Source organism: Dermacentor silvarum, chromosome 2, assembly GCF_013339745.2.
Source record: "Dermacentor silvarum isolate Dsil-2018 chromosome 2, BIME_Dsil_1.4, whole genome shotgun sequence".
Classification (NCBI taxonomy): domain Eukaryota; kingdom Metazoa; phylum Arthropoda; class Arachnida; order Ixodida; family Ixodidae; genus Dermacentor; species Dermacentor silvarum.
The window spans coordinates 222614412-222634509 of NC_051155.1; the positions used below are offsets into that span (position 1 = coordinate 222614412).

The following is a 20098-nucleotide window of genomic DNA, read 5'->3' on the forward strand; positions in this document are numbered from 1 at the left end:
GAAAGCTGTGCTTGACTTAAGCATAAAAGTTATTTTTATGTCTTAGGCTATTTGTGCCACTTGGTGTAAGCTAGCTAGCATGAGTGATTACACAGTGTTGAATACCAAGAAACTAGACCACCAGAAATTTAAAGAGCAGTGCCTAGTTAATACACGTTATATTACTCGCCGCAGTAGCTTAATGGCTATGGCATCGCAATGCCGAGCTCAAGGTCACGGGTTGAATCCCGCCGCGGTGGCTGCATTTCAATGAGGCTCAAATTCAATATTGCTTGTGTACTCAGAGTGCACGTTAAAGAACCCCAGGTGGCCAAAATGTAATTCGGAGGCTCCCACTATAGTGTGCAATATATAATCAGATTATGGTTTATTTAAACATGTTAAAAATAAGAAAATTTTGAAGCTGAATTTCTCTTACACTGATGGACAACATGGCCATAAACAACATAAAACATGGACCTCTTATGTTTTTTTCTTGCGAAAATGTGTCATTTGAAAATAATGTAATGCTTTTCTGTAAAAGAACAACTTGCAAGTTCCTGTGAGAAGAAAGATACTACACACGAATAAAGCAAATCCAACTGACAATATTTTATTATCACTGAGACTGCTGACGATGTGACAGACATGATTTCCAGAGGTGAGAAGAAAATAAAACAAAATTCAGATGCCGGCCAGTCTTTTCTTTTGACAAACTGCTCACTCACTTTCTGAGCCGGACTGAGCAGGGGAGCCAGGTGGACTGCCCTGCTTGGAGCCAGCAGGGCTTCCAGATCGTGAACGCGAACCGGACCGAGATCTGGAACCAGATTTTGAACGTGACCTGGAACGTGATCTTGAAGGTGACCTTGAACCAGACTTGGACCTGGACCGTGATCTTGATCCAGATTTTGACCGGGACCGTGAACGTGATGGTGACTTGGATGCTGAGCGAGCTGGGGACCCCGATTTAGACCTGGATCCTGATCTTGACCGTGAACCTGATTTTGATCTCGAGCCTGACCTAGATCTTGAACCAGAACGCGACCTAGACGCAGACTTGGACCGTGAGCGTGACCTGGAAGCTGACCTAGACTTTGACCGAGACTTGGACCTTGAACCTGATTTCGACCGTGAGCCAGATTTGGACCGGGAACGCGACTTTGAACGAGAACGAGACCGAGAGTTGGCAGGAGATCCAGACTTTGACCGTGAACGAGATCGAGACTTCGATCTTGAAGCAGATCGCGACTTGTTGGACCCAGACCGGGAGCCAGATGCCGACCTGGATCTTGAACGCCTTGGACTGCTTGCAGGAGACCTGTAAGGGTAGAAAAAAATTATGTACATAACTGCAAACATATTTTGTATGCAATATTTTACCACTACCTTAACCTGTAATTTATGCAATGACCAGTTTGTCCCCTCTAACTGTGGCCACACAACAATAGTCACAATGCCTTATATTAGGCCGCTCCAAGTAGCACTGTGTACGTGTAGATAAATTTTTATGTCTGCATCTGGTTCTTGCTGCTGTTTACAACAGCACGGATCACCGGCAATTCAACCTAACAGCCACGCGTGTGACATTTTACTGTATTTTTCTCAAGTATGCTGGTTGACACCAAAGTGATGCAGCTCTGGTAACATTTCTTACTTTTCCTTAAAAAAGCAAGCTAAGTTCTCTCACCCTTTGTTTGAACGTTCCTCCTTCTCGTTCTCTGAATCCGACGAGAGAATCTGGCGTTTCTTCCCTTTGCCAACGTCAGAGTCTCCAGCCTCGCTGCCAGACGAGATGCGTTTGCGCTTCTTGCTTTTGGAGCCACCATCCTCGCTGTCACTGCACAGTAGAAGGGAGCACGGTCATTGTATGCAAGCACAAAAGGTACAGCTTAATAAATTCCAAGTTGGGATAAATGTGCAAGGCAGGGACAGTAACAAAAGCTTGCCCAACTCCGGAGACCTGACATTACGAATTCTTGTCTTTCTTTCAAATGGTTTCATAACCCAAGAGCATGCAATAAACTAATGACTAAGGGGAGACCACAGAGTGCTACGCAAAATGATTGTTCATGCAGGCAGGCCTCCTGCATTTATTGACACTAAGCAATTTTCCTGCAGGTGCGTTGTAGAACATGTGCATTATCTGAAAGATGTGTAACACACCAGCTTAAGCGTGCACTCTAATTACTCTGTTGTGGTTTTACAGCGAAGCTGTTTAGCTCTAGCCCCTGTATGCATCCCCTGCATGCGTTCCCACAGGGGGTACCCTGGGCGGCTTGCGTCTATTTCTGCGACAGGAATGGAGACGATTGTGCACATGGCCTGCAGTTCTGTGGTTATAATGTCACGCACGTCTTATGTGCTGGCGCTGCTGGAATGGAGATGAGTAGGGGGAGAGGGGGAAAGAGTGTGGCGACAGCACTGCAGCAATGGAGACGGGTAGGAGGAGAGGGGGAAAGAGTGTGGCGACAGCGCCTGTGCACGTAGCCTGCGCTTCTGCAGTTATAACATCACGCGCATCGGAGGTGCCAGCACTGCTGGAATGGAGACAGGTAGGGGAGAGGGGGAAAGAGTGTGGAGAAGGTGCAGCAGCAATGGAGACGAGTAGAGGAGAGGGAGAAAGAGTGGCAACAGCGCTGCAGCAATGGAGGGGGTAGGGGGAGAGGGGGAAAAAGTGTGGTGACGGTGACTGTGCACGTGGCCTGCATTTCTGCGGTTCTAGCGCGCCGGCGCGGCTGCAGCAGCGGATGTGGCCGATGCATCGGAAGTAGTGACTGCGGCGGCGCTTGTGTCAACGTAGTGTGGTGCCGCATGAAAAAAAATTTATGATTTCATAATGTATGCAGCCCATGTATGCAGCCTAAACAGCTTGGCTGGTAATCTGTCCCCATATGAATGCCCAAGAATTTTTACTGTTTATTGAGGCATGAGATGTATGAACGGATGCACTGATTACCAACAGTTCCGTTTCCCAGTAGGCACTTGTACCAGTTCCAACCAATGTGTACAGGGTGTGCCATGACAAATTTCGATGCCACTGATGTTGCTGATGGCTCTGAGCGCACCCAATTAAGGTTCAACTTATGATGACAATCCAGGGTATCAAAAGATAAATAGGCCTAGATACGCACACTTGTATGACAAGTACGAGGCAAACATTCCAACCATGACAGATAATGGCTCAGTTGACACATTTTTAAATGTTATCAAATACAAATGGGTCAACAGCCACCTGACAAAAAAAACAAAAAAACATTAAGGAACAAAAGCAGCTGAAACCTAAAATAAATAGGAGTAGGTGGTAGCACAGCTCAGATCACTTTTAAACTTAACCGCATATAGTGCAGGACCGGATATAATGCAGTGTTTTCTGACTCACGTTTATCTTTCTATAGAACTCAATGTATGCGCATACCGCTTATAGTGGAGCCGCACGAGATATACCAGTTAAAATGCAATTGCTGGAAAATCCCGCAAACAAGTAGGCAATGAGCGTGCACTGCTCAATGAGGTGCGCCAGCTGAGTGGTGAGCGACAAAAGCGATGTGGTGGAGGAAACTCAGAGTGAGCAAACGAACAAGGAACAGAGGAAGACCAAAAAAAAAAAAAATGTGGCGGCAGCGTGCTGGTTAAGCGGGTGCGCAGGGGTTGGCTAGGCAACGGAGAAACCTTTTGCTCCAACAGCTTGTTAGCGGCGCAGAATCCGCATCCGCATTTGCGCAGAAAGTAAATGCAGTCGCCGACTGATATTTTTGGACACAGACGGGATCTCAAAAATGTATGAATCATCAGGCAGGACGCAGGTTCGTGTCGTGTCCGCCCGTCGTAATGCGCGTTGTCACAAAGTGCAGATATCGTACATGTGACCCTGACTCCACGACGCTGTCAGTTCAAAGTGTGCTCCACAAGTTCATCAGCTCAGAGTTGTACACATGCGAGCTTTCAGCGTTCCTACCAGTACGCATGCACAAAAGCTTTGGCTATGCACGTTTGCAGTAGTTGCTGGCTGATTACCCGCAAACCCAGTTTCACACGCCCTACTGTCTGTTCAGCTTGTGCACATGATCGCACGCCAGGTCTTTGTGCATTCGTCTATCGGTACGAACATATATCAAGGACGAGCTTCCCGCGATGGCATGCCCCCCTTCGCTATGCCTGACCGTAATCATGTCAGGAGTTGGCAGCCAAAGTTCCGGTTTGGTGCAGAGTCAACAAAATGCTTCGCAGTGGCTGTACAGCCCTTCGAAGGCGGAGGAACCACCTCACCAACATTGAGGGAACATCCCTGTCGAATGCTTCGATTCCCGGACACATGCGGCTGCTTGGTCTACATGTTTCGCACGTGCACAATGTTGTTTTGGTTATAGTGCAGAACCGCTTATAGTGCAGAAATTCGCCGCGACCTAATTATGAGCGGTCTACGCTGTATACGTACATGCAGCCCAGTAAAGGATCCTCACCTAGATTTGCCACCTTTGCCAGAGTCCGAATCCTCGCTGGAGGAGATGGTTTCCTTGGACACAATGCGCAGCCGTTGCTTTGCTGACATGCCCGAGTCCTTGACCACAGATGCAGAGGACTTCTTGCTGGCCTTGCCTCCCTTGCGGCCACGGTTCTCTTTCTCCCCACCATCTCTGCGGCTCATGCGCCTGCGTGGGCCAATGCTTGCACAGTTAACATCAACCAGGATCACTGTGACAAACTAAATGTTTGTGCTAGTGGAGCTTCACATCACCTGGTCTGTCACCTATGGAGCACTCACTCACTCACCTCTTTCCATTCCCTTGACATGTCTACTGAGTGCTCCATAAATAGGAGCATCAGGTATACATGACTGTTTCTGCTAAACAGCTGACCATTCACACTGTAATGTTGCACAGAGCTAGCATTTCGCAGTAGATTTAGTTTATTACCACATTTGTGAGGATTACTTGCCTATTTTGTCCACAATAAATTGAAGTGTGCATCGTGTGTGGCAAGGCCACTAAAGAAATGTTGATTTCACTGCAGCGTAGTGATGTCATATGTTGCCACGATGGCAGAACGTGGAAACCACTACAGAGAAACACGACATTCGTCGCACTGGTGACAGTCTGGCGACCATTGTGGTGCAGTGAAATCAACATTTTTTTAATGTCTTCACCACACATGAAGCAAACTTTGGATTTATTGTGGATGAATAAGGTAAGTAATACCCACAAACTTGCCGTTAATCTAAATGCATTGCAAAATGGTACCTCTGAGAAATTGCAGCTGAAAATGCCGCACATACTTGGCACTCCTATAAACGACCATTCGGTACTTTTTGGCGAGGGCCTTCGCCACAGTACACTAGCAGCCATTTTACCTCATGCTATGCAAGCACATACATATAACATCTGTGCATTGAGGGTGATCCTTTCTCTGATAACTGGAATCAACCCATTTGCTAGGAAATTCAAGTTTCAGAAAGTCCTCCAGTTGCTAAAATATATCGAACAACTACCACTGGCTGAGCAGAAAAGATCCCATACTCAATTAAACTGTAGAGCATAAGAAATTAGGGAGAAGTGACCGTAGTAACCATATTTTGGAGTCGAAATGGTAGAATGCAAAAGAGACAGGTGCCAAGAAAAAATGCTAATTTCACTTCAAAATTTCGCAACTGGGGATGTGGTGAATAGTATCACAGTAAGGTGCTGTTTTTAAAGTGTAGCATATTCAAACTTGTTCAACTTTACTTAATGGCAGTTTCACATTCGTGAAATGTCCAGATAATTGTGCATATGGCTACAGACCGTTAGTGCTAAGTGGTAACAGTAGCTGCACTGTTTTGTACCTTGATTGTTTATGTCAGAATATGGTTTGAATGGGTGCAACCAGATTTCTGTTAACTCATTCATTCAAACAAAAGGTCTGGCAAATAATACATTTCGGGAAAAAAGACAAGGAGAGACTCACTCCTTCTTCTTCTTCTTGCGAGCAGGCTTGTCCTCCCCATCAGAGCCAGCAGCATGCTTCTTCCGCTTCTTCTTCTCCTTGACCTCGCCATTTTCAACCTCACCTCCTTCGTCACTGCTGTCGCTGACGTAGTCCTGCGTCTTGCGTCCCTGCAAGACAGTCACACCAGAAGAAGGTCATCATTCGTGAAAGCATAGCATGTCAGCCAACAAGTTAGTCAACCTTAAAACACATGTGCGTCATGCTGGTCAAAGTAGACTTTGTCGCAAGATGTTGCTGTCGGCATCACCCACCACACCACTATCGAAAAACAAAACACCTTTGCACGCTGTCATACAATGGATAAGCTTTTGTTAGAAAATGAAAGTCCATCTAGTTGGGAAGAGAAATTGGAGGGACAAATGCACCAGTACAAATTCCTCAGCTAAGGTAATGCCCTTCAATGACTGTCGAGTACGTACATACCACAGATATCTTAAATCACCTAACAGCCTGTTGCCTGAATTACTGTTACGAGCACTCTGCACTTTTTCAACATTTAAGAGGTTTGTCGACAAACACAGATGTCTTCATTATTTCTAGCTTTCGCTTGCAAGCACATATGCATTCTGTGATCTGTCTTGTGACCTGAACTTTGCATTTGACCGATAATGGTAATTTTTTATAAGCGGCTGCATCAACTCGTTTGAAGCTGCCACCTTCATTCACAGGAGGCTTATCACATGAAATGGCTACACTGCACCACTTCATTGTTCCCATCAAGGTTGCGGGTTGGATTCCTAGCCATGGTGGCCGCATTCCGATGGTAGCAGAATGCAAAACATTCTTGCACAACAAACATTCTTAGGTGTGCAAAAAAGGTTAAAGAAACAGTTGGCAAAATTAACTTAGAGGCATCCATCCAAGGTATTTCCCTTCACAGCCCACAGCTTTTGACTATTCAAATGCAAGAACACTTTGAATAACAAATCGAATGTGGCCCTATTCGATTCGGCCAATTCGTATATACCGATATTTTTCTAATATGTAAAATCACCAACTGCACATGACCAGGCATAAAACTAGAGCAAATGTGCAACAAATTTAACCTGAGTTGTGTAGTAAAGCAAGATATATCTACATTGCTCATAGAGTTAGACTTTTCTTGCTAAACTGCCATCATGCACACTCAGCAAAGAGCCCCGAGTATGTTAATAAACTTATTTGCTCCTAATGCTCCATCTTACTTTTAATAAACAGCACTTCATAAAGTGCAATGTAATGGCAGAAACTTGCTAACGTGAATATACTATAGTATGTGAAGGTCGTTTTAGTGTGTAAAAAGAGCTGCACATTATTCAAAAACTATTCGAAAAGTAGTCCATATGCAATCTCGAAAATTGCTATTCACATACCCCTGTATAATAGCACACCCTTCTCACACACCTCATCAATAACTGCCTACACAGCATTGCTGATATCTAAGGAATGGACATACCTTTGATTTCTTGGATGGCTTGTCGTCACCCGTGTCGACAAACTGCATCTTGCTCTTGCTTTTCTCGACAAACTCCTGCCGCTTCATGATCATGGCTCTCTCCTGCTCTAGCTTCTGTTCCTCTAGAAGCCTCTGCTCCTCAGAAATCTTGCGCCGGAGGGCCTCGCGTTCCTCTTCCTGCTTGCGGCGGATCTCCCTCTCTTCCTCGTCCATGCGGCGAGCACGTGCCACATGGTACTGCGCCTGACTCAGCAAGTCCTGGCATTGCCTGCATGCACGAAGAAGGTGTGTAAAGGAAAATGTGACACAATGCCTAAATTAAACTCCCCCCCACATACTCCATGGAGAAAGACCTAGACCAAAGAGCAGAAATTATCAAAATAGAGCAAGAGCATTAATCTGATGTGATTGAACAATCTGATGTCTGGTCATAACATAAGCCAGACCACACCTGTTTGCACATACACATCTGGCTCCTAGTGCAACATCCTCACTGCAAAAACACTTAGAACATTTCAGCACGACCCAACGGGCAATCCGTTACCACAATATGTAACCCACATGGGTCTCGGCACATGTGAAAAAGGCACCATACAGGCATGCGTCCCTGTAGCAGACTGCGCACCATTCTTTGACCACTATTTTTCGTTGCAGCATTATGCTTGTGGTAGTGTTATGTTTATGAAAATATGGTACGTGTAAGCATGCACTTCTTCACGGTTACCAGCATTCACACTCCATACCAGTAACTGACAAGTGTTCTCACCTGGACTCGGCAGCAGCCTGGGCAAGGTCGTATTTCATTCGATCCCCGTGGACACTGAGGTACTGAAAGTACCTGGGCAAAGGCAGACACAGCAATAGCTCCAGTTAGAAAATTCCAGCAGAAACCATCGAAGATAATCGTCAAAGTCAGCGATAGCTTTCTGGTCACCCTATTGCCTTCCTCATGCTGCGACTCTCCTGTGGAGAGGATGTGGCTCGACGCTCTGCCCTCCTCATCTCTCTCCTGCTCTTACGTGCGTGACATCATTATCCATGCCAACCAATCATGTGCCTCCCCTTGCCATGCACTTCCCTCTCCACTCTTTACTTTCGTCCTCCTCACTGTTGTTACCCTCTGCCATGTTAGATTGCAGTCTGCCAACCACAAAAACTCGGGGAAGTAGCAGAAGAAAGCTATCACTTTATTATGTGCCTGGGAATACTAACTGCCTTCATAACTGCACATACCTGTGTGCCAGGCCAAGTTCGTGGACGGCCGAGAGCACAGTGGCCAGGGAGGACTTGTCGTCGCGCAAGCACTGGGCAGCCAGCTTCTGCAGCACCAGGGCAATGTTGTAGAGCAGCAGGGTGTCCTGGGGTGCCACACGTCGCGCCCTGAGTAGGACGCGCTTGCACTCGCGTAGTCGGTTGCAGCGATACAATGCTCGAGCCAGGTACACCAGGATGTCCACGTGGTGGTGGCGGTAGAACTTGCGCAGGCAGTTCTCGTACTGCAAGCAATGGCAAAGCACAGAAAAAAGAATCTCGTTTCCCTTTTGCTAGAGGGATCTAGTTAAAGCTGCAAAGGTTGATCATTTGCAATTACAACTGACTGAAGGTCGCTTACGAAATTGTTAACACAATTTAAGTAGCTGAACCTCAATATAAACTACCAGAGGTAACAACATAAAAATAAACATTTTCTTGCTGATATCAGCGTGTAACAAATATAAACTTAGTATAATGAAGATTGGGTATAAAAAAGATATTTTCGTATCGGACGCAACTTCGATGTAACGAGGTTCGACTGCATCTTCTTGTTTACATGGATTAAAAGAAGTTGGCCAATTGAGGTGGTGCCTTCTGCTGCACACTGCACCAAGATTAAATTCTAGCAATAAAATTTCAACATGGTGTTCACAGATACACAGCTGCTCAGACAAGTCTCTAACGAACAGCCTCCCTAAAGAAAAATCTATTTGCAGTTCAAGCACAGAACTTTATAGAAGGAGAAAGCTCCAGTAACTTACAAGGAAACAATAAAACGGAGAGATCTTACAGCAAAAAATACATAATGAAAGTCATACCAGCATTGAACATAGTCAAAGCTTGCACAATAAGACGAAGTAATACTAATAGCACTTCATGATGGTGTGTGTTAATAATCTACAGGCTGTACGAGTTTTTACCCTTATTTGCTACATGACAGGCGCTTAGTAACTCAAACTGCTAGTAACCTAGGCTTGGACATCATAAAATGAAATGAAAATGAAAAAACGTCAATGTGAGAGCTCGTGCATACCATCTGGATTGCAGCAACATACTGCTTCTGTTCAACGTAAATGTGTGCGATGTTGAGCCACACATCACAAAAGTCCGCAGTGGCCTCGCGTACTTGTGCAAAAATGTCACGTGACTCCGAGATGTAGCCTTTGTGGGCGAGTACAGCACCTGTCAAAGAACGAGAAGAAAGTTCCATATAGAAAAAACTCGGCGGAAACCATCAAAGGACGATCTTCAAGGTCAAGTGATAGCTTCCTAGCAAACTTGCCGAGATATGCCACTGGGGACACTTATTGGTTAATTCTAAAAGGCGTGTCGGTGCTGCGGCGTTGTTCGGCCTCCAGGATTGGCTGGCGTTAAACACAACATTAAAACCCTTGCGAAGACATACATCATGCGCGAATATCAGGACCGACCCAGTAAGTCACCACCTTTGATTACACTGTCTCTGGGATCAGCCCAGTCTGATAGGCACAGACAACTGTCCACACAAAGCAAGAGGAAGAGCCAAAAGAAGCTTTGCTTTAAAAAATCCTGCTTGAGAATGGCCTAAATGTTTGTACACGTCCACAGAAATGTCACAATCTGCACGGAGGAGGGAGGGTACACCCACCCACGCCGTTGGCGGCCCAGATGTTGCGCGGGTCGAGTCGCAACACCTGCTTGTACATGGCGAGTGCCCGGTCCTGGTGCCGGCGCTCTTTGTCTCGGTCACGAATGGGCTGGTGTAGCGTCTGCAGCCACACATTGCCCAGTGCTACAAGGGAGTAGGCATCCCCTGGCGCACCCTTGAGAATACGCTCAAACTTCTTTTGGCCAGGACCCCACTCCTGCTTGGCCAGATGGAGGTTCCCAATCAGGGACCACGAGTCAGGGTGCTCCTGCAGAGGGCACCGGATATATGATCAGCAAGGGAAAACCTGTTAACTGGTTAAGTGCACCAGTTAAAAAAAAATATGCAATTTAACGTCCTTAATTTAACGTACTGCAATCTAACGTCCTGAAACTCCATAGTGGGTTAAGGAGGACGCGGTAAGAGAGGGTGCCGGATTAATTTTAATTGCCTAACGTTCTTTAAAATGAACCTAAATTTGAGTACAAAAATGCTTTTGCATTTCTCTCCCGTGAAAATGCTGCCATCGCAGCTAGGAATCGAACTCATGTCTTTTGGGTAGCCAAACATCATAGCCACCTCTAGGATGGTGACAAGCATGGAGAAAAAAAAAAAACTATACATGCCAAAATTGTTCATTAGGCAGTTGGTGTAATAAGACATTACAACATCTGGGATTTCTAACTTCTCACCTGGTTCACTTGAAGAGCTTCCTTGAACCAATCCGAAGCTTCATAGATTTGTCCTCGGTCTCTCGCCATGCAGCCAAGGCGAAGATAACCTGAGCAGAAAACAGTACAGATAATGTCTTGCAACCACAGTTGAATAAGAATATTACCACATGTAAGGAAGCTTAAACCTATTTCTTGGAACTTGAAAACATGCACAACAATGCAACAAATGCTGCAGTAAATCTCATTAAAAAAGTTGAAGAAGGTATATACAGTCATTATTTTGCTACATAGTAAACAGCATACCACAAGCAGGAGGTCGACACAGCAGGGCAATTCAAACATAAACTCGCAAAGTTATTCACTACAGTGCTACAATTGAGACAACTGAAAAAAACCGTAATGAAAGCCATCTACAGGCAATTTCAGTGCTAGTAGCAAAGATTAACTTCAAACATGCCTTGATCATGCCCAGCTGTAGATAATGTACAAGAAGCAATCAAGAAAGTCTGCAAAAGGCACCTCCACTCACAGTCAACATAGTTGGGATGCTCCCGAAGAATGTTCTTGTACGCCTGCTCAGCCCTGTCAAATAGACTGAGGGCTTCATACAGTCGAGCAAGGTTGTACGTAGTGGTCACCGAGATGGAGCTGTAATAGTGCTCGTCGTTATTGGCCTCCGTGCGACTGCGCTCCAGGGAGGCCTCGTAAAAACGTCGTGCTTCCTGCAGGTTGCCCATTCGAAAGTGCAGCGCACCCACGTTGTTCAGAATCTCCGGAGGCACATCTGCTTTCACCTGCATTTTGAATGAAGCAAGTCAGTGGGACAGCAATACATTTTAAATGAGCAGAACACGCCAGAGTGTGGCAGCAACATAATACAACACTGTCTGACCCTCTGGACAGTGGCGCACCGACGGGGGGGATTCGGGGGTTGGAACTCCCCCCTGAGGCCGACTTAGCCCCCCTTTTGTTTAACCCCTTTTCTTGCCTTACGCATTTGAGTACTGCAACTAAGATGTAAGACGCGCAATCGTCTGCACACTCACAAAAAGCGCATTTTTTTGACAATTTCCCGTGAAGAAATCGAAATTAGTGCTGTTTAGATGGTATTGGCAAACTGTCAACCCCCCCCTGGCAGAGATCCTGGGTGCGCTACTGCCTCTGGATCAGCACAGATGCAAAGACAAAAGTAAACTGAGCCGCACACTCCAATTACTACAGTTATTACACCGCAGCCTACCTTGCATTAACACTGCTTGACTGTACTTCCACCCTAGAATATTTTAGTCTTCTTGCTCATGCCAAATGTCTACGCAGTAGCATTATAGCATTTGCATGGAATATTCAACGAAACTGTGGCCAATAAATATTTTAGATGGCGCCGTTACTTATGGCCAAACTTGGTTGCACTGCATTTTCCTACCTTTGCCACATTTATTCTCAACGCTGTCGGGCCTCTGCTTCCCACTGTCAAATTAGCTTTTTTCTTTGTGCTTCTAGCTCATACCCTCCTATCTTCAGCAGCAGCAGGTCAAGCCAAATGCCTTTACTTGGAAAACTATGCATGACATTACGGTGCTGATTATGGCATCTGCAAGCAGCAGCCTTATGCATTCAACATCTGCCCTACAGGAAGTGAGCCAGTCGACAATTGGCAGTCAAAATCTGCAACATGTGAAACCACAACATTGATTAGCCGAAATTTAATCAAAGGCACAGATTTTGTATTAACGAGTGGTCTTCTCAAAGGAAGTACACTGTTTAGTAAATATTTCACACACATCCTGTTTGTTATCCTGCAGGAACTGCATTATGAGCTAGAACCAGAACAAGCATTAAACAAATTTATTCCAACATCAGAGGTCTGTTAGCGCAAAGAACAACGTTAATTTACATGCTGAGGTCACAGCTAAATTATGTCAAATTAACTTTAAAGACGGGCACTGTGCTTCACACAAGAGAAGAAAGGAGAGCACCTGACCTTATCCTGGAGCAGACGGGTGGCTGTACCATATGCTGAAAGCGCCCCCTGGACGTCACTCTGCTCCAAGATCTGAGCCAATTCTATCCAGGCCTCCACATCCTCGGGAAACTGATCTGTCACCTGAATTCCAAAAGATGCGCCATACGCAAATGCACTGCTTAGCACAAGGTTTTCCAAACATGCTGGCTTCCACAAAAAAAAAAAAAAGACAAGCTTTCAATAAGTCAAGAATACTCGGTAGCAATGCTGATAATATTAATTGGGCAAGTTGTTCATCTTTTGTGTTTCACTACGCTGTAGTAATTGGTTGTTTATTAATATAAATAGATAGATAAATAAAGAAAAAGGAACAGAAGGAAGTTACTACTGACCACAGTAAATGTCTAGCACAGTCTGCTGACACCTGAACAGCAGTCAGCAGTGAAAAGGGAGGGGGGGGGGGGGTGAGTAAAAGACCAAGGAGAGAGGCTAGCAGAGGGGATAGAGTAAAGAAGAACTATTTACATATTTATAACAGAGTGACTTGACAATTGTAACCAATAGAATTCTGCCCTTCAAATCCAGGCTTCACATGCTGAGGGTTGACGTACATGCTCTCTGAATAAACACCCCGATACAACAAAGAAATTTGAAGGTTGATGAACATGTATATATAATAACGGTGCTCACAAAGTGTGCAAAGAAATTTAAAATTCCCGATGCTGCCACTGCTTTTCTATAAGTCAATCAGTAGCAATGAAGGTCTCAAGACAACTGCTACTTCCAGCTTGTTCTGTTCCTTAACTTTTCACACTGTCCAATGCCTACTCATAGGTACATGCTGTGCATATTCACCACTTAACCAACACATGGGGGAAAGGCGTTCTCATGTAATACCCCTGTCAAGCGGGCAAGTTAAGTGCACTTACGGAGAGTGACACTCGGTTTAAGTGCACTTTGCCCAATCTAAACGTCGCAAGTGGAGTGTCACTCGCCGCAGAGTGTACTCCGGTCGAAGTGCGTTCACGGAACACACTTTGCTGGCCGAGTGCGTAGCCTCGTCGCCAGCGGTGTCAATGGTATAAAATGTAATGCATAAAAAAAGGACACGGAAGTTCATTTTAGTGATTGAACAGCTCTTGCACACAAATAATAGCCTAAGACGCGTTCATATTCTGTTCGAGCAGGATCAAATGCCGCCTCGTCGCACGCCGCTATGTCGTTTTGGATTGGCTAGGCATTTTTCTTGGCCGGCATTGACTTGCCACACTCTTAAATAAAAAATATTTTCGTTTTTTGTTGAAAAAACATAGATTAAGTTTGTTTTAATTAATAATACAACGTAAGACAATCACTTTTTAGAAGTACTTTTCTTTTTAATCTACGTTTTCACAAAACGCGCTCGTAGTCTGTCGCCATTTTTTTTCCTGCGAGTGCACTCTGTTTTCCCGTTTAGAACCGCGTAGCCTAAAGTGTCACTCAAGGTCCCGAAGCACACTCCCTGTAAGTGCACTTAACTTGCCCGCTTGACAGGGGTATAACTCCAAGCTGCTCAAGCATAGATCTGTGTGCTGATGAAACTAACAAGAAAAACATACTACCAGTAGAACTTCCTCAAACAATGGTTTGGTTCACTTGTCACACAGTACACTGGTACAAAAAAAAAAAGAGTTCTAGCTGTGGTAGCTGTGTTACGATGGCAGAGGTGTGCAAATCTATAACTGTGAACTAAGATTGTGGAGCCTTTTGTGTGCATGACCTAAGCACACTGAACTCAGCAACACCTAATATGCTAGTATACAGACTGCAAGAAACAATGGAGGGGCACTATTTGATGCACTTCCACGTCAGGTCCTTTATAGCATTGCACTGACTGCCTTCCCTTTGAGGCCTGCAGCTACAAAACGTGAGGTTACACATTTACTTTGTGCCTTCTTGTAGGACCATCACGTTCGCGAGAGACCCCCCAATTGAATCTTATATAATTCAAAAGTATACTCAAGAAGATGTTGACGGCAGCTGTACAAGCCAAAACTGCCAAACACCTCAACACTGCCACCAGACCGCACAGATCAAAGGACTTGCCTTTTTAAGGTGTGTCTTTGCCTGGTCTCGTTTAGACTGGCTCGATGAGTTGGCATACAGTGATCCAAGGATCTTCATAGTCTCATAGTTGCCTGGCTGTGCTTTGAGTACTTTTTCAAAGCACTGTGCTGCGTTGTCAACGTCACCACGGAAGATGTACATTTGGCCAAGGCCAAAATGCGGCAGCACAAAGGACGATGGTGCAAACTGGGTAGCCTGTTGGCACAGAAAGAGAATGCACAGTCAAATGACACTGCTGTCATAAATACATTATGATCAGCAACAGAAGTGGCAAAGGCAGATTTATATTGATAGCAGGGCCTAAGTGCTGATAGTTAACGAAAGCATTACCATTCCCACAATGAGGCAGTAATAGTAGGTATATAATATTTGCCCCAGCATTCACAAACGGACCTCGACTCGAAGCTCTTCTCTTAGTCCGCAGACCACCGTGGCCGCTGTAGTCAGTGCTATCCAGTAATGCTTCCTCAGAGACTCCGGCGAGAGGACAAGCTTGGCAGACATAACTATTTAAGTCAGGTGCATGCCAAGAGTGTCTGGTTATGAAAGTCAGCTTGGGTATTCACTGATGACCCTACTGAGCTACAGTGACCACTGTGGCCAAGCAAAAGCAGTGTTGTCCACTTTCTGGAGACAATGCAAAGTGTCCAGTGGACAAAAATGAGCAAATTGACGGTCAATATCCAATTTTCAAAAATAAAAGGGGAACAAAAAGAGCCTGGGTTAAACTAACATCACTGCAATAAGTGCCGTGGGCACTCAATAAATGTCAGTGATATGGAAAAATAAATGTAAATAGCACTGAACAGGCACTGGATGAACAGCATCTGTAACGTGTGAGAAAGCAGCCAACTGGTGTCAGCACTGTTAACAATAAAGGGTACGTGGTAGTACCTGGTAGTAATATTGAAAGGCCTGGTCGAAGTCCTCTTGGACGTGAAAAGAGCGGGCCAGCTGGTAACAGCTTTCAGCACGCATGGCCTCATTTTCGGTGTTGTGGAAGGCATGTAATGCCAGGTGCTGCACCTTCCCATAATCTTTCTTGAAGAAGAAGTGGTTTGCAAGTTGGTTCAGCACGACAGGGCAGGATGGGTCCACGGCGTAAGCGCGCGACAGCATCTGGACGCCTGCGCGAGTCGCCTCGGTACCCTTCTGATTCAGCTGTAGCACAGCCAGCCCTGACAGAGCACCAACGCACTGTGGGTCCAGGACCAGTGCCCGTTCAAAGGCTGCACGGGCTTTCTCTTGCTTGCCCAGACGGTACAGGCAGTGGCCCATGCCCAGCCGTACCTACATTGTGAGAAACATTGGACATTCAGTGAGGGGTCAGAATTTCAAAACATAGAGCACAAGTTCCGAACTTTTTTAGCCTAGGGAAACTATGTCGACTTTCAAGATGTTAGAGGGACACCTCATGTTTCTGCTCCCAAGGAACGTTCACTATAAATTGCAAAACAATGAATTGCCACAAATTGTAGTCACTGACAAAGCCTGGAAGAATAGGGCACTGAAGCTATTGCAGGATTTTTGTGAAAATCAGTGTAATGGTTACAATTTCTTTGTTCTTCTTATAAACAGGGAACTCTACTGTGTTTTTTTTTATTTTGTACCTTACGAATAACCAAATAAATTTGACCAAATAAAGTTACTGAAACATTGGCTTCTAAATGGCACAAATTTGTGGACCTTCAGTAAACATCCACAGTCACTTAAAGAAACACAATGCTCACTATGGAGAAATAAGAATGAGGACAGTACACATGATAGCACAGAAGGTGCACCCTTTTTTTCATTAAGTACAGGGTCAGCATTCTGCGAAGTAACAACCAGTGCCAGTGCTCCTTTAACTTCTAGGTCCAACCAGCTCAACAATTATCAGAACAATCAGGGTCAAAAATGCCTGCTCTAAGTCATATTCTGAAGCAAATGTCAGCATAGTCGTAGTCCCACTTTAACAAGGAGTAGTGGGCACGAGGTGCATAAAAGTGCTGCACAGGAGAAAACAGTGTGAGCACAACTGCGCCAACCTGAGTGCTTGCAGTACCTGAAAACACCGTCTATAATATTCCAAGGCAGTGTACAAATGTGTATGTAAAGCTTGCATTTTAGAGGTACAGCACAACACTGGCAAAGAACAGAATCAGTTGCATGTAGGCACAAAACATTCTCTCAAATCATTGGTGGCCTGCAGCATCCTCAGCTTGCCAATGAATCAATACACTTAGCTGGTTCACAACCTCTGCCGCGCATTACTAGGTGACATTAAAAAAAAAAAAACACGGACAGGCAATGCTCGTTAGCATGCTTACCACAACCGATATACAGCAATAATAGTAATCTTGATGTAAGCGTATAGAAATTTTTGATCTCATGTAAAAGATGGCATGTAGTACAGTGCAGTGCAGGGTTGAAGTTTATATAAGACCAGAAAGGTCAGTGGCTAGGCTGTAACTAAACATGAGGAAAGAGGGTTAGAATTCATATCAGATGAAAGGACTACAGCTGCAATAAAAGGGTATAAAATTACTATCAGCTCTGGCACAGGCAGCAGTCTCACAAAACAGCAATGTGCACACGTGCAGAACTGCAACAGCTATGTTTAATCGCACCTACCTCGGCTGGACAGTTTGGGTTGGTGCGAAGAGCTTTCTTGTAGAAGGCCAGGGCACCCCTGTAGTCCTTCTTGTTAAATGCAATGCAGGCTTTGCCCAGTAGTGAAGGAATGTTGTTGGGTGACTAGCAAGAAAAAGATAAAAGAATGTATAATGAGACTGCCTGTTTTACGTTTATTAAACCAGAGGCAGCATATCGCAAAAAGGAGTAAAACACAAGGTTGCTCACCTGGTTAAGCACAAAGTTGAACTGAGCATCAGCCTGGTCCATTTTGTCACCTTCCAGGAGACAAAAGTAGGCTCTTCCGAGCAGATGGTTCTAAAGAGAATGGGATGCAAGGCACACACACAAATGAGATGAACGAAGAAGTAAACACACACACAAATGAGAAGTAAAACATGCTCTGTGAGTGTGATGCAAAATATTCTTCGGAAAAACACTCAGTAGTATTATGACAGGGATGCTAAGAATTTAGTACTATAAGCAGCAAATTAGCATAACATTTTCAAGAACATAAAATGTCTATATTTTTCCAAAACACACTTCCCAAACAGCAAGTGAAAGAAAATTTTGGTACCGAGAACTACAATGAGAATTACTGAAGATTACAATTTTAGGAAAAAGGCACTTTTTTTCCAATTGCAAGTACTAAAGTGATAACGGAACAGCTTGTGCTGTGACACGTGATTGACGCTCTCTTTACACCTGGTTAGATTACAATATCTCTTGTATTTGTGTACATGATTAGGTAACGTGGGGCAAAAAGATAATAAACATGTTTTTTAGAGGCAAGGAGCAAATGTATTGCTGCACAGAGCCAATTCTCGATACTATATGAATCTCACTAACTCAATTTTTAGCCTGAAGCCGTGCACAAGACATTTCATTACCCTGGAAATTGCTGTCTGGAACCTGTAAGTTATACCTATAGAGTTCTTCGGCGGTTCATGCAAGTCTGAGGGAATGACAGCCTTCGAAAATTGGAGTTAGCGGAAAAATTCCTTAGCTACTACTGCTACTTTGCTTACCTGTGTGTACATGATAATCTTGTCAGCAGTGGTGTAGAGCAGGGTGGCCTTGGTGAAGAGTTCATGTTTGCGGTCCTTGTTCTTCTCCTTACTGGCCTTCTGCACGTAGTAGGCAGCCAGCGTGTCCAGGCACGTCATCTGGTCCTGCTCAAAGTCCCGGTAATCAAGCCGGGCCTCTGTGCGGCCAGCCTCCAATAGCCGCACAAAGTCATCCACCTTGCCCTGCCGGTAGTACTCCAGCTGTGGGAGAGCGCAAGAGGGGCCAGAAGTTTATGTCACTGACCACAGGACATTACAACACAAGATTTCACAGTGTGAATACGTCATGCATGGCTCCTATGCGGTACGGTAGATGCGTGAAAGTAAGTCAAAGAATATGGTGTCGCACAAAAGCTCGAGATTTTTTATTGAATTGACAGAGTGTGAAACAACAGTAAAGCGGCGATTTGTTTTAAGTAAAGACTTATGCTAGCGGGCTGCGCAATTACTGACAAGATTGTGATTGGTACAGCCGTGCAGAACACATGCCTGAGGTAAGTGAAGGCAATTACCGAACGCTCTACAGTGTGTAAACAGTGCGGTGCGCTGATCGCAAGGGAGTGCATACATTGGTAACGGCGTGAGCGCAACCTTCATAGCTTCTGATACGATTTCTTTCTTTTTTATCATTATTACTATTTGTTTTTATTCCCTCAGCCGTTATTTCCGATACAGATTGATTGACAAGGTTCACAGCCGCATGAGAACTAGCAGTAAGGCAACGGGATTTTCTTTTTTTCCAAAGTGCACGGCGCGAAGCGACGATCAAAACGCTTGCTCCGCATACATCCTTCGCGTGGCACGCTCGCACGAGCCGTGGAACACGAACACCGCCGATATCTGGCACCTACCGCAAGGTTGACCCATAGGTGCAATTGAGCCTGCTCTTGTCGAAGAATGCCGAGGACCTCTTCTCCTTCCGGTAGTTGATCGACATCGAGCTCGATCACCTGGAACACGTAAGTAGCGGTCAAGCTTGCTACCATGACACGGAAATGGGCAGCGGGATCGGTGCGGCCGACCGTCCGCTACAGCCGCCGGGACCGCAACAACGCTACGGATGGGAACGAACTCACCTCATCGGTGTCACGTAGTGGGATCTCTATGGAACCCGGCATCTTGAAAGACCTTCAGTCGATCAAAGCAGAAAGTTAGGCAACAAATCGGTGCATGTGACACTCAGCCGACGGTTTGCTGTCCTTCCATCTTACTTCTGCGTTGTTTTGCTTGGCGATGGCGATGGCGCTACCAGGGCACGCAGCTTCAGTTTCGGTTTCGCCTCACCCAAGTGATAAGTGATGCACTTTTAATCTAATCAGCCAATTCCAGAGCGCAAATAAGAGTCATCATACATTTAATTCTCAGTGTATGCCTTTTATTGCCAACCATTAAAAA

At 45.2% G+C, this 20098-nt stretch overlaps 1 protein-coding gene across 1 annotated transcript; it reads right to left on the reverse strand.

The window, feature by feature from the left end:
• Positions 1-570: 570 nt before the first annotated feature.
• Positions 571-19935, reverse strand: LOC119442713 (RNA polymerase-associated protein CTR9 homolog). The gene is made up of 19 exons (XM_037707690.1): positions 19780-19935; positions 19555-19653; positions 18665-18904; positions 17865-17954; positions 17637-17759; positions 15918-16313; positions 15003-15218; positions 12936-13058; positions 11484-11748; positions 10973-11061; positions 10281-10548; positions 9687-9835; positions 8633-8895; positions 8166-8237; positions 7400-7667; positions 5923-6071; positions 4443-4631; positions 1670-1819; positions 571-1300 (listed from the first exon to the last, which is right to left on the reverse strand). Exons 1-19 carry the CDS (start codon positions 19819-19821, stop codon positions 700-702), a joined length of 3792 nt encoding a protein of 1263 aa, XP_037563618.1. The 5' UTR covers positions 19822-19935; the 3' UTR covers positions 571-699.
• Between the last annotated feature and the right edge of the window lie 163 nt (positions 19936-20098).